Source organism: Amia ocellicauda, chromosome 16 (genome assembly GCF_036373705.1).
Source record: "Amia ocellicauda isolate fAmiCal2 chromosome 16, fAmiCal2.hap1, whole genome shotgun sequence".
Taxonomy (NCBI): domain Eukaryota; kingdom Metazoa; phylum Chordata; class Actinopteri; order Amiiformes; family Amiidae; genus Amia; species Amia ocellicauda.
Window position 1 is genome coordinate 8716042 of NC_089865.1, and position 12846 is coordinate 8728887.

At 35.5% G+C, this 12846-nt stretch overlaps 2 protein-coding genes across 3 annotated transcripts; both read left to right on the forward strand.

The window, feature by feature from the left end:
• The first annotated feature begins 247 nt into the window (after nucleotides 1-247).
• On the forward strand, nucleotides 248-5307 carry catip (ciliogenesis associated TTC17 interacting protein). The gene is made up of 10 exons (XM_066687605.1): nucleotides 248-332; nucleotides 786-876; nucleotides 1692-1877; nucleotides 2540-2595; nucleotides 3004-3090; nucleotides 3467-3634; nucleotides 3904-4028; nucleotides 4288-4364; nucleotides 4606-4694; nucleotides 5008-5307. The coding sequence occupies exons 2-10, from the start codon at nucleotides 807-809 to the stop codon at nucleotides 5218-5220; spliced, it is 1071 nt and encodes a 356-aa protein (XP_066543702.1). The 5' UTR covers nucleotides 248-332; nucleotides 786-806; the 3' UTR covers nucleotides 5221-5307.
• A 922-nt stretch (nucleotides 5308-6229) lies between these two features.
• On the forward strand, nucleotides 6230-12718 carry gmppaa (GDP-mannose pyrophosphorylase Aa). Of its 2 annotated transcripts, XM_066687835.1 has the most exons (14): nucleotides 6230-6318; nucleotides 6590-6706; nucleotides 6899-6996; nucleotides 7244-7347; nucleotides 7718-7910; nucleotides 8293-8352; nucleotides 8587-8717; nucleotides 8872-8886; nucleotides 10132-10266; nucleotides 10453-10550; nucleotides 10668-10714; nucleotides 11037-11129; nucleotides 11395-11563; nucleotides 11964-12718. In XM_066687835.1, exons 2-14 carry the CDS (start codon nucleotides 6667-6669, stop codon nucleotides 12062-12064), a joined length of 1284 nt encoding a protein of 427 aa, XP_066543932.1. In that variant the 5' UTR covers nucleotides 6230-6318; nucleotides 6590-6666; the 3' UTR covers nucleotides 12065-12718. The 2 variants fall into 2 exon arrangements, with proteins under 2 accessions (XP_066543932.1, XP_066543933.1); XM_066687836.1 differs by lacking the exons at nucleotides 6230-6318; nucleotides 8872-8886 and having other exon boundaries at nucleotides 6344-6706.
• The last annotated feature ends 128 nt before the right edge of the window (nucleotides 12719-12846 follow it).

Here is a 12846-nt window from a genome sequence, read left to right on the forward strand (position 1 = left end):
ATATTCCAGAGTCAAATACCATTTTCACAAATAGCCTGCCGTGGATGTTTTTTACTACCAGGTTTTAATTTTAAAATTGTAATATGATATTGTTTAGCTGTTTTGCATGTTAGTTTTGTTTTTGTGCGTCCAGTGTTTGCTCAGGTAAGTTGTGAATGCATTGCTCACAAAAACATCGGTCGCTCATATTAGAAACTTACGGTAACTTTTTACGCCTGCGCTTGTAGCGTCGTTGCCTGGCAATAGCGTCGCAGAGTTGGGAAGTGCTGCCTGATCTTTCCGCCAAGAGGAGAAACATTGCTTACGAAAACACAATATTCACCCACAGGCAGGTAAATCCTCTGTAATCAATCCTTTTACAGTTGTCTCGAAAGTGTGGACACATAAATAACACATCATTAGATGTCGGTATAACATTAAAGGTATATAACGTATGTAACATGTCTAATCTAAGCTGCACCACACGATGAACGAACACAAGTGCAATGAACTAGACACATTTTACTTTTAATTCCCAGTTTTGTCTTAGATAATGGTTTTATATAGAGATGTTTTGATAGAGAGTTTGATTGTTGAAGCTTTTAGTGTGAGAAGTGTGAGACCCCAAACAAGACAAAACAACACAATACTGTCTTAATCCACCCTCATCATATCTAATGGATCAAAGGTTTTTTCTCATCACACAACATGGGGGACAAAAGAAGTTGCTCTGCTGATCAGTGTATATAGTGTCATTCCTGCATGACAATACAGACAGTAAGACGTGTGTTTGTATGTGTACCCAGTTTTAAATCCCAGAGCCATCCATGGCAGAAACCAAGGACCAGTCACACCCCAGAGCAAGCACAGAAGCCATTGCATTCTTGTCTTCTATAGGTAAGCTTTTATTGAGTGGGAAAAACACACCTTTTATTGAATATCAGCTTTAATTGTGCTCAAGATTGTGGTGCATGTCAATTAAATCTTTGTAAGAGTACAAATTGAAGGTAGCTCTAACGTATGGTCAAAATGTGATGGCGTCAGCTGATATGATATGTCAGTGGGGATATGAAGAGCAGTTTGGGAGTGTAACAGTTAAAGATCCCCTTTGATGTTTTCATGTGGTAACGGACCACCTGGTGCTGACAGCCGAGCCTCTTTGTACACTTGTATTCAATGAATGCAGCATGGACGATTCGACTGCACCTACTGTGCATAAGGATTTATATTGTATTTATTTGGCTAGTGCCACTATATCATTCAATACATGTTCATAAATCCCATTGGTGTTCTACTTAGAGGGAGCTGTAGAACATTACATAGTGCAACAGACACACAAATATAGACACAATGCGATAAGTTGTGCAATGTGGCAGAGAATGACATACTGGCAACTGAAAGGCAGTTAAATGGTTAAATGCCTGTAAAGAAACGTGTAAAGTATGGGAAGCAGAGGAAGATCTGAGTATCATTACAGACGGGTGGGTGAAGCCATGGGGAAAATAAGGTAACCCAGAGAGCAGAGAGAAAACTAGGAGTCACTGCATTGATCCTTGGGGGAAGACTGTACAGAGAGAGGGAGGAGATCAATAAAATGATGGTAGGAATGGTGAAAGAGGTAAGAGTTAGGAGAACCAACAGGCATGAGAAGTGTTTGAAGGTCCATTGAGTTATAAATAAAGGTCAGTGATGCCTGAAACTTTTCTTTGCAGAGCTAAAGGAGTTACAACACTGCCTGTTTGCAGATTCCCTGGTGACCATTTCAGATACTGGAAGAGAACTTGGAGAGTTCACTGTTACTATACAGAAAGCCAGCTTTAACAATGAGGCTTGCTATCTAATTCATGCTAACAGCCATGGGTCTATTGATGACATACCTTGTGGAACATCCATCACAGGTAGGTGGATGAATACAGTTCATAACCTGAGATCTGATGCACAGTTGAAATCACTTTACTCTTCATATTGTTTTCAGTCAGATCTCAGCATTTTGCAGAACAGTTGAAATTGCAAAAGCTTAACAGAAAATTAATCACAACGCCTGGGCTGCTGACAGCACTTACAGTAGCGGCCAATCATCCATATGCAATTATTTTACTGTTGGATTGCATTTTATTGTATGCAATGTTGATTTATTTATTCACTTATTTTATTTTATCAGAACAGATTGGAAAAGTGTCCTTGAGTACAGATAGCAGCTTCCTAGCTTTCTTGTAAAAATGCTGAGCTGCAATACATATCCTGTTGCCAGGGTGCACAAGATGTGTGTCTACAAATTAAAATAAAACGAATACATTTCTAAGGTGTACTGTGACATTTAATTTCACCCAAAACGTGCAGTAAAGTGAATTATATTATGAAAGATAGTAGCAAATTACATGTAAATACTGAAAAACATTTCACACACATTTGTGGTCGTGACGGTGCTCCTCCTTTCTGCAATGTGAATATTGAGCTTTTATCTTTGGGGTGTATTTCATGTAAATAATAAACTAATAAATGTATTAATATTCAAGGGAAGTGATTTGTGTAACATTTTATTTTTCTTATATATTTACAGCTTACGTATCAAAGAGCCTTGAAACTTTGGAGCAACATCATCATGAATATGTGAAGGTATTTTCTCCACTGTTTTATAATTTGAGAGACATGCTGGAGTTTTGGTGACAAAAATATTTAACTTCTGATATTACTGTAGATATTTTTTATTATAATGCACATTTGTGTTTATGTTTCAGATATTGGATTGTATGTAATAATATTGTAAGAGAAAATGTACATTTGAATTAATATTTATAAATGTTTTTATGTTTACATGTTTATGTACACATTTAGTGCTTTGTAGTTGGCATTAATAGATTTATAAAACCTGAAATTAATATTCATTAAGCGACTATGATCAAATTGGAGACATATCTTTTATCGCCATCTAGTGGTACAGCTTCCAAACAGCATAACTAATACTATACATTTTTGCATGGTGAAAGATTAATTTTTATTTATTTTATTTTTTTATCAATTCAGCTTCAGGACCACCCATTGGACAGGAAGTCATACATGGTCAGACAGGATGACCATTTGGTGGTAAACAAAATTATTACAGAAAGAGAGGTAATTATTAGAATATTTTGAAACTTAATATCAATTCAGCTTCAACATAAAAATGGTAAAGATTGCACTGTAAAATTATATTGCATTGATAATTGTGTTATTAAGGTTGTGAAAAAGAAGGTTTTGTAAAGAAAATAAAAATAATAACATGGTGTAGTTGCTTTTGCTCACTAACATTTCCCCCTGCTGGTGGTTTGAGATTTGAGCAGGCTTCCCGTTCCTTCAGCTTTTGAACCGTGTATTCATGCAAGCAGCATTTAGGAGTAAATCGATTTAAACACAAGACAGTTTCAAGATGATTTCCTGCGGTAATCTGGCAGTAAAAATCAGCCTTTCATGCCCAGTGTGTTTTTATAATCGTTTTGTTTATTTTTAGGAAGTGAAGAGACAGTCATTCACATTTCCCTTAAGCTCCGTTCAGGGATTTGTGTCAGAAGCTTCCAATCTGCTTATTTTACGAATCCTTGCCAAAAAAAGGGCCATTCCAGAGGATATGGTGTTCCTCTCATTTGACACAGAGACTCACATCTGTACGTCTACTTATGTAAGTCCGTGTCTCTCTCTCTTTCTCTCTCAGTGTATATAATTTTGAATAGCATGTCATGATTGGAGTATTTTCTGTTGATAAAGATATGATTTAAAAAGAGCAGTTCAACTACAGAAGGGATGGGGAAAGGTCGAAGAGTGTAGTAGGTGGCCTATTCAATCAAAATACTATAAAATATAAGCCTTTTTTAATAGTGTGATTCATATAGTTGGACAAAATCTATAGATTGTTATATTTTTATGAAATCATCACTTTATTTGAACTAGAAAGAGCTTGGTGTCCGAAGCCAGACTGTTGGAAAGGTGGGGACTGAGGTGTTTGGAATTGAAAGAGCGATTCACTCAGAAGAGGATGTCCCCACTACATGGCAATGCTACTTTCTCTCTGACGGGTAATTGGAGTTTTCTAAAAACTGCAAGCTTAAAAAACTGGAAGCCTTAAGGGTTTTAGTTCCAGCTAACATATAAACAATAACTATAGTGGTTTGAAGTGTGTAAGGAGAATAATTTAATTGAATATCCCCTAACACTTACTGTTACCACAGATGTGCCCTTTAACAAACTGGAATTGGGTTAAGTGATGCTAAATATAAATTGTTATTTACTCAGTATGCTGATTCATAAAATAATATAAATGCTGTTGTTTTTTAGGCATTTAGCGAGCAGAGTGCAGGTTGGATCCCCAGTAACAATGAAGCTCATTCATATGCCTGCTCAGTCAGATGAAGGTATTTGATATTTTTCTATAGACAAAAACTTGACTTTATTTACTTGAAATATTAGTACAATAAACATATTTCCTCTGCCACAATCTCAATTGATTTAAAGTTAAACAATAAAACTCTAATTAAACACATAAACAATTAACAAAGCTATTGTTGTGTTCTTTGTGTAAGTGTCACATTAGATATTGTGTTTTGTATCAATATGTAGAGCAAAGTAAAGGTCTGATATTGATGTTTGTTTTAGACAAGAAAGAGCCTGACCTTGTATTTGAGCAGAAACCATTGGTCTGGGAGGATGACATGCAGTTATATTCGAAATTTCTTGACCGGAAGGTAAGACAACAAAAAGTCTCTTATTAACCATCACAGATTCCTTGTTATGTTTACAAATTACTACCTGATCAACATTTATCCATTCTATTGAAAATAAGACTGTTGATACATTGAAGTGATAATTGTTAAGTTGTATAATACATATAGATATAAACTAATACAAATATGGAATCCTAAATTATGTATGTGTGGAGAACTAATGTCAGAAAACAAAAGAGAAAAGTCTGAGAAAAGTATGACCAGACTTCAAAGAGAAAGGTGAACGATTATTAGCTCTTTGTAATGTACAAAATGTGTTTGTTTTACTTTGCAGGAAGAGCTGAAAGCAAATCACACGATGTACATTAGACACCATCCCGAACTCAAAGCCTTAATGGCAGATTTCCTTCAGTTCCTACTTCTAAGGAAACCAGATGATGTTTTCACATTTGCTGCTGAGTATTTTGCTCCATTTTCTTCTAAGAGGAATCCAGGAAACACATTTAAGTCTTCAAACAAAACCAACCCATTCTGGGAGAACTGCTGAAACCCACAGAACACAAGGACTACAAGCACTGTTTGAAGAAGTTATTCCACATGGTCTCATAAATATATTAAACTTTTCTAGAACAAACCCTGTAGTGGCTGCTTTATTCTTACAACACTCTTTGGAAAACTGTGTTATAATACCATTCAATGTTTTATATTTGAAGACATGGCAGCATAGGAAATGTCCTAGGGGACGAACATTAAAATGTAATTTTATGATTATGTAATACAACTAAGGTATTTCTGTTTGTAGTGACTTGAAGTTAGAAAACACTGAATCAGCCATTTCTCATGTAGCTATAGAACTGATAATTATGTAACACCTTCAATTTCTAAATACTTCTTTGTATATTTATTATTAGCTTTGTGTTGTATTCATGATGCAGCTCTAATTCTTTCAAGTTATTATAAGCTTAGGATTTACATCTGAATAATGTTGCACAATTTAAAACAGTGAACATTTGTGATATAGAAAAGAACATGGCATTGCATGAATATCATGATGTATCCTGTCATTTGTTTCAGAGAACCATAATAGCCTGCTAACCAAAGCAATTAGGCATTTTGTAATTTTAGCAAGAGATGTGCAATTAGTCAAATATTAAATCAGAATATTAATTAACTAATTAATGAAGGAGCTAATTGCACCACTGGATTAAATAAATTGGTAATTGTGGTATAGTTAATTATTAATTATTATTATTATTATTATTATTAATAATAATAATAATAATAATAATAATAATAATAATAATAATAATAATATATAGCTATATAAAATTGTTTGACAAATGCTGGTGTATAATGTACAAAGCTACAGTTGGCACCTGTCCCTTGTTTTATGGAAATGCTGTTTGCCAGTGCAACAATGTAATCTGCAAGGTGGTTTTATGTGGAAGGAAAGTTTGGTGTTGTTATTACACTACACGGGGATATATTAGTGTTAATACTTGTTTTATAATTATTAAGTAATGCCCCCAAACTGTTCCACTGCTGTGTCCCTCACTGTAAGAGTAAGAGCACTACATTTCCCACAATTCCCAGAACCTTGTGTCGTCATTTCCTTGAGGTGGACGATAAACAGGAACACGAACAGGTATGACTACTACATGGAATCATATTTTACAATTTCTATTTAGATCAATACATGGGTGGTTTTAATGAATTGATATCGGGCGATCAGCGCGTATACTTTGAAACTGACATCTTTTCGGTCACATTACATAGATATTATGAACATGTTATTGATCGCAATGCTTTGCGATGTTATTATAAAGAAATGAAGCCTAATATTAGTACATTGTGACATTATTTAAGGTATATCTATATAATTGTAACATACGCACCTCGATCCATCTACTTCACAGAAATAAATAACTCAATAGGTGAAGAAGTAACGCAGAGTACAGTGTTTGGACGCCTGTAGGACTTCATCGCACTGAAAATGCTGAAAGCTGTGATCCTAATTGGAGGCCCACAAAAAGGTAAAAATACATTAAACACGTATTTTTATTCCTCTTGTTTCCTATATCTTTTATGGTGAAATAAAAACATACTGTTATTGTTTAGATGACGTGGCATTCAGGAAGACAGACAGCAAAGGGGGCGGGGCAATGACTTCCAGTGATGTCAACTTCATGTGGCTATTAATTGAGTTGTATATTGTATTTTCCCAGGCACTCGTTTTCGACCTCTGTCTTTTGAAGTCCCCAAACCCTTATTCCCTGTGGCTGGGGTTCCCATGCTGCAGCATCACATAGAGGCCTGTACAAAGGTGAGCTGACTGAGCTTCCCACTTTTCATTCATAATAACACATTAAAGGATCCAACATGATATTCATGCAATACTGAAACAAATAGAAAAGCGATATCTCACACACACACACACACATATCATTCAAATGCTGCCGATTCAGGACACACTAAACACAAGAAAAAAAATCAAAAGCTGTCTTATTCATAAAAAATCCCAGATGGCTACACATTGTGCTGTTAAAGTAAATTCTGTACTTTATTTGTAGGTACCAAATATGAAAGAGATCTTGCTGGTTGGGTTTTACCAGCCAAACGAGGAGCTGAATCGATTTCTGTCTTGTGCACAGCAAGAATTTAAAATCCCTATCAGGTATGGCTTTGAAGATTTAGACCTTTTTTTTTTTTTTCTTTCTTTCTTTGAAATCTTGGAGAGAAATGTATCTTTGGTTCTGAGGAACATTTGAAATCATGTCCACTGTTGTAGCAAAATGATTACTGAACATAGCAAGTGTATCACAGGAGTAACCAAGGTGTATCCGATCTATTACTGTTTAGATAGCATCTCCGAATAAATATCAGGTAACACTTTCATTACACCGAGAATTTAGTTGAACTCACTGTAGTGGGCTCTGTCATGAAGCCGCTACAGGCTACGTGTTGAACAAGAAAGTTCACACGCTCGGAAATAACAGCCAGATTCTGTAACATTAGTTTTGTCTTTTATGTTATTTTCACTCCAGGTATCTTCAGGAGTACGCAGCCCTGGGCACTGGAGGAGGGATTTATCACTTTCGAGATCAGATTCTGTCTGGCGGTCCAGAGGCGTTCTTCATCTTGAACGCAGACGTGTGCTCGGAGTTCCCCCTTCCGGAGATGCTGCAGTTCCAGAAGGAACACGGGGACACCCACAGTTTTGTAATTTTGGGCACAGCTGTAAGGATGCAGAGGCCATTTCTGCATGATATTATTTGACATATGTAATTAAACCACCTTGGAATGTGTCATAGTATAGGGTTACACAATGGGTGTCTGTGTAGGTGTAGTTGTGTGATGCAATACCTTTAAAGACACAGGACAATAAATATGCCATGCAAGGGTTGTCAGTGGGAGAATTATATAATACTGTGGAAGTTTTTTGTCACTATATAGTACAGTATATAATATATTACACATGCAATGCTGTTTTAAATTGCTAATTCAATGATTGCATTTCATTAGTAGAAAATGTTCAGTTTCTTTTTTTGTTATTTGACACTTTTTCATAATTTGAAGTGTGGTGGATAAACAATAATTGTTTGTGTTTTACATATTGTAGGCCAACAGAAAACAGTCCATGAACTATGGATGTATTGTAGAAAACCAGCAAACAAATGAGGTAATGAAGTGCTTCTTATTATGGTTAATGCATACCAATATATACTACATTAAATATAAGAAGCATGAAATAAAATAGAGTTAATTACTGGTGATGTTGAAATAAGCATTCATTTATTTTATTAGATTACTTACATATTTTAATTATAAAACACTAAAGCAAATCATGTTGGAAAGTTTTGTATCGAAGCAGGGATTTGGATGAATTCAATACTATGTTATGTTTTTCATTTAGGTGTTACACTATGTCGAAAAGCCCAGCACATTCGTCAGTGATATCATCAACTGTGGGATTTACCTCTTTACACCAGACATCTTTCAGCACATTGGGGTCGTTTTTCAGAAGAATCAGCAGGATCTGTTGTTGTGAGTATAAGCAGTCCCTGTGGACTCGCAGCCTGGAAATGCAAGTCGTCTTTTTTTGTTTTCAAATCATTTCTTACCCTCAGTTCTGTTCATTTGCCTCTTTTTTCCTTTCCCCTTTTCTGCCATCATTCTGTTTCCTGAACTCTATCATCAGATACCATTATGAGGGGTAAGTCAGCACATGTAGATGTGGTGTTCCAGTATAGATTCACTGGTTTTATAGCACTTTAAATAGGTTAAATTTCACAACGTTTTTGTCCTTCATGAGTTAGGAATCAAGAAGAATCAGCACTTCGTAGGTGGTGGTATTTATTATATTTACACATTGGGGAAAAAAGTGAGGTCTGCTTTGATATTCTTCCTGTGCGTACTGTTGTTACTTATTCAGAGCTTCATCCAAACGAGCATTTTGCATCTTCAAGGAAGATTAGGTTTATATTGTTTTCCAGAAGAATCCTGTACAGTATACCATGACTGTTCACTTAAAAATCAATGTAGTGGATTCCTAGTTGCTATTTTTTTTCTTCAAACTGCTCATGTTGGATTTGTTGCATCATAATCTGCAGTGCTGGCTTTTATAGCACAGTATTGTGGGAGAAATAATATTGAATTCTCTGTAATTGAAGTTATATTTAACTGACTGATCTTTTTAAACACCATGTATAACTTGGTGATAAGATAATTAAAATACTGTAGCTCACTTAAAATCATCTTAGGAATCAAATTATTTGATTAAATGTAATAACAGTCAGTCAGTATTGTACACTCTGCATTTTTTTTAGGAGCTTAATTTGAGATATTCCTCTTCTTATTTCTGGTTTACCCAGTCAACATTAGGTGTGTACTGTGGATGACCTTTACATAAGAGCAATTTCTCTATAATTTGTCAGACATAAAAATGCTCCTTAATTTCTCTGCAAATTGCATTAGGATTCAAATAGAGGAAAGAGGATTTTCATTACTGCTTACTATTCATGCAATTTCCACCTTTTTCCTTTGCTTTCCTTCCTCATAATTTAATCTGTAAAGAGGCAAACTCCTTCATAAGCTTTAACCAGCAGAATTATGTCTTCAGTTTTAACATGCAATGTATTTATTAAAAACAATCCTTGTTCAAAGTTCCTGACACATTGAATATGTGCATTTTGTTAGGGAAATGTTGGCCTACATTTCTGTGCGTTTATTGTAATGCAGGATGTCTATGAATTGCTATCAAAGCCGGTGTGGTTGTGAACAATGAGGCAGTGTATTCTATAAAGCTCTTACTGAGGAGAAGAGTCAGAGAAGAATAGAAAGAATTGCAAAAGTTTGTAGTTGTATATATTTGGAGGCTGTGATGTTGGAGAGACTGACATCTCAGTGATTTCATATAGATTTCTTATAGTTGTTCACAGTGTGTACCTCTCTTCTATAGAGAAGAGCAGATGAATGGATGGCAACGGGCAGAAGTCATTCGCTTGGAACAAGACATCTTTACTGCGCTGGCAGGGCAGGGGAAGCTTTATGTGTATAAAACGGATCGATTCTGGAGCCAGATCAAATCTGCAGGGTAAGTAAATACCATCTCTATTGTTGTTTTGCAATTTGTTTCATCAGCCACGTAGAGTGCTTAATTTAATTAGAGGAATTTATAAAATGCACTAAATACAATTTAAGTTATTGAAGTAAACAGGACATTATTGAAGAAGGTAATATAGGCTGATTGTTGTGTCCTTTATTTATTTATTTTCTATAGATCTGCGATATATGCCAGCCGTTTATACCTCAACCAGTATCACAAAACTCACCCTGAAAGACTGGCTACAAATAAGGATGGAAGACCAAAAATAAGTGGTAATTATTCAGTGTGGGAACATTGGATTTTGTTTTGTATTCGTTTTCAGTTTATTATAGAACATGCATTTATAATATATATACATATATATATACACACATTATTGTATTTTATAGGTAATGTGTATATCCATCCGACAGCCAACATTGACCCTACAGCGGTGGTAAGTTGAGACTAAGTACATATAATGTTTGTATAATTATAAAGTATAGGGCCTATAGGTTGAGGAAGTTTGAACAGATGGGCAAGGTGTTTTGCACATTTTGAATGAGAAAAAAGTATTTATGCTAACCTTAAACCGTACCATAGCTATTATCCTAACACTAGTCTTATCCCTACTAATGGCTTAACCTTAATCCTTGCCTTAAACTGAACTTAACCCTGACTGACCCGTATAACCATAATAATCTTATTCCTAACCCTGAAATCTGCTGGTGCAAGGAGGATATGATTCCTCACAGTATGAGCACAATGTCTCTCCACAGCTTGGGCCAAATGTCTCCATTGGCACTGGAGTGACAATAGGAGCTGGAGTCCGAGTGAGAGAGTCGATCATTCTTCACGGAGCCACATTACAGGTAACGGACAACCCTTTATAAACATCCGACAGTAATACTATGACTTCTCTTTTTTTTTTTGTATGAGTGAACTGTCATGATTTTGTCCCTGGTTGATAAATTGATGTGGTTTTAATAAATGTCCACATCTGGACTTTAAAGTGCAGGTTGTCACACACTGCCACTACTGTGTGTGTAAAACATGTAACTGAGCTGTAATTAAAAGGAAAAACCAGAACTAGAAGCGTCTTTGTGAACTAGATTTAAGATGCATGTTTCCATGCAGGACCACAGTTGTGTCTTGAACAGCATTGTGGGATGGGACAGTACGATTGGCCGATGGGCAAGAGTTGAGGGGACCCCGAGTGACCCCAACCCAAATGACCCCTATGCCAAAATGGACAGTGAGACGCTTTTCCGAGATGGAAAACTTACCCCTTCAATAACCATTCTAGGTGAGTCTCCAATCCTCCAAGGACTTTTTGGAAGCGTTTCATTGTATACTTTGCATTTATAGACATGATACACACCTCTCATCTTAAGTGCTACTTAAAACATGAATGTACAATACAGTGTGTGACATTCCACCTATTTAACACCTGGTATGGTGAGGTGAACTTGACTTATTTTCTCTTCCAAAAAAGTAGTTAAATACGTAATAACAATGAACATTTTCCCAGTTAGTATTATTTATTAATAAACCCTTAAATGTAATATTCCAGTTTCTGACTCATGTGTGATGTAGCACAGCTTTTTTTTTTAAACCTAAAATAAGATTAGTACTAATGACATTTTATGAAACTATGATCTGAGTCACAATTTCTTAACCTTTTTTTTTTTTTTTCCTCTCTCCAGGCTGTAATGTGAATATCCCATCAGAAGTGATTATTCTCAACTCAATTGTCCTCCCCCACAAGGATCTCAACAGAAGCTTTAAGAACCAAATTATACTCTAGTTTTTTTTCCTATTTTTTTATGTAAAATCTTAAATGAAAATGTTTTTCTATATTTGATAATTTGGTTTAATGGAAAAAGTAACCTAGACAAAAAAAACACAGAAGAAATACTTAACCCCATGTAACCTGTTTACTGTATAGCTCTGTCAATGTGGATTCAGGCTCCTTGTCAACAGATGAATTCAGTTTTCTACCCAGTTTAACACACAAGTTTGGATTTTAGTGCTTCAGAACCCAGTTTGTCTTGGATGTTGTCAATTGAAACAGTTGTTACTTGACTACTGTAACCTGCTCAATGGCATATCCCTTTAATGGAGCAGTAGTTATGAAATCCTGTGGTTCTTTGACTCATGGCACTGTCAATATCAGTTCCTTTATTTATAGAACTTCAATCAATTGCTTTATGTTAACTTTATTTAGAACATTATAAACAATGCAATTCAATATTGCGATATTTATCCTGACAATTACTGAAAAACCCCGTTCACTATCAATACAATTAAAAGCCATCCACAAAGTGCTAGCAGACTGAATAAAGTGCAGTATTCTGTGAACTTGTACAGGATGTACATTTGTGAACAACTAGACAGCTGTCAAGACGGGGGGCTAAATTCATTATATCACTGGTATAATTAAACAACTCATTTCCTCTGGCATTACTTTGTTTCTAACCCCTCCAACCCACATTCAGTCTCACTGCTGTTAATGATGGAAATTTCCCCATTAATAAGGTTTTTATGTATTGCCAATTTACCTTGTGGCAGTAATTAACCAGGCACCAC

Excerpts from the sequence above, each read along its gene's own strand:
- catip (XM_066687605.1), top strand. The coding sequence starts at position 807 with ATGGCAGAAACCAAGGACCAGTCACACCCCAGAGCAAGCACAGAAGCC. Across the intron at positions 877-1,691 it reads TGCATTCTTGTCTTCTATAG|AGCTAAAGGAGTTACAACAC; the intron begins GTAAGCTTTTAT and ends TTTTCTTTGCAG. Across the intron at positions 2,596-3,003 it reads ATCATCATGAATATGTGAAG|CTTCAGGACCACCCATTGGA; the intron begins GTATTTTCTCCA and ends TTATCAATTCAG.
- gmppaa (XM_066687835.1), top strand. The coding sequence starts at position 6,667 with ATGCTGAAAGCTGTGATCCTAATTGGAGGCCCACAAAAAG. Across the intron at positions 6,997-7,243 it reads ACATAGAGGCCTGTACAAAG|GTACCAAATATGAAAGAGAT; the intron begins GTGAGCTGACTG and ends CTTTATTTGTAG. Across the intron at positions 7,348-7,717 it reads GAATTTAAAATCCCTATCAG|GTATCTTCAGGAGTACGCAG; the intron begins GTATGGCTTTGA and ends TTTTCACTCCAG.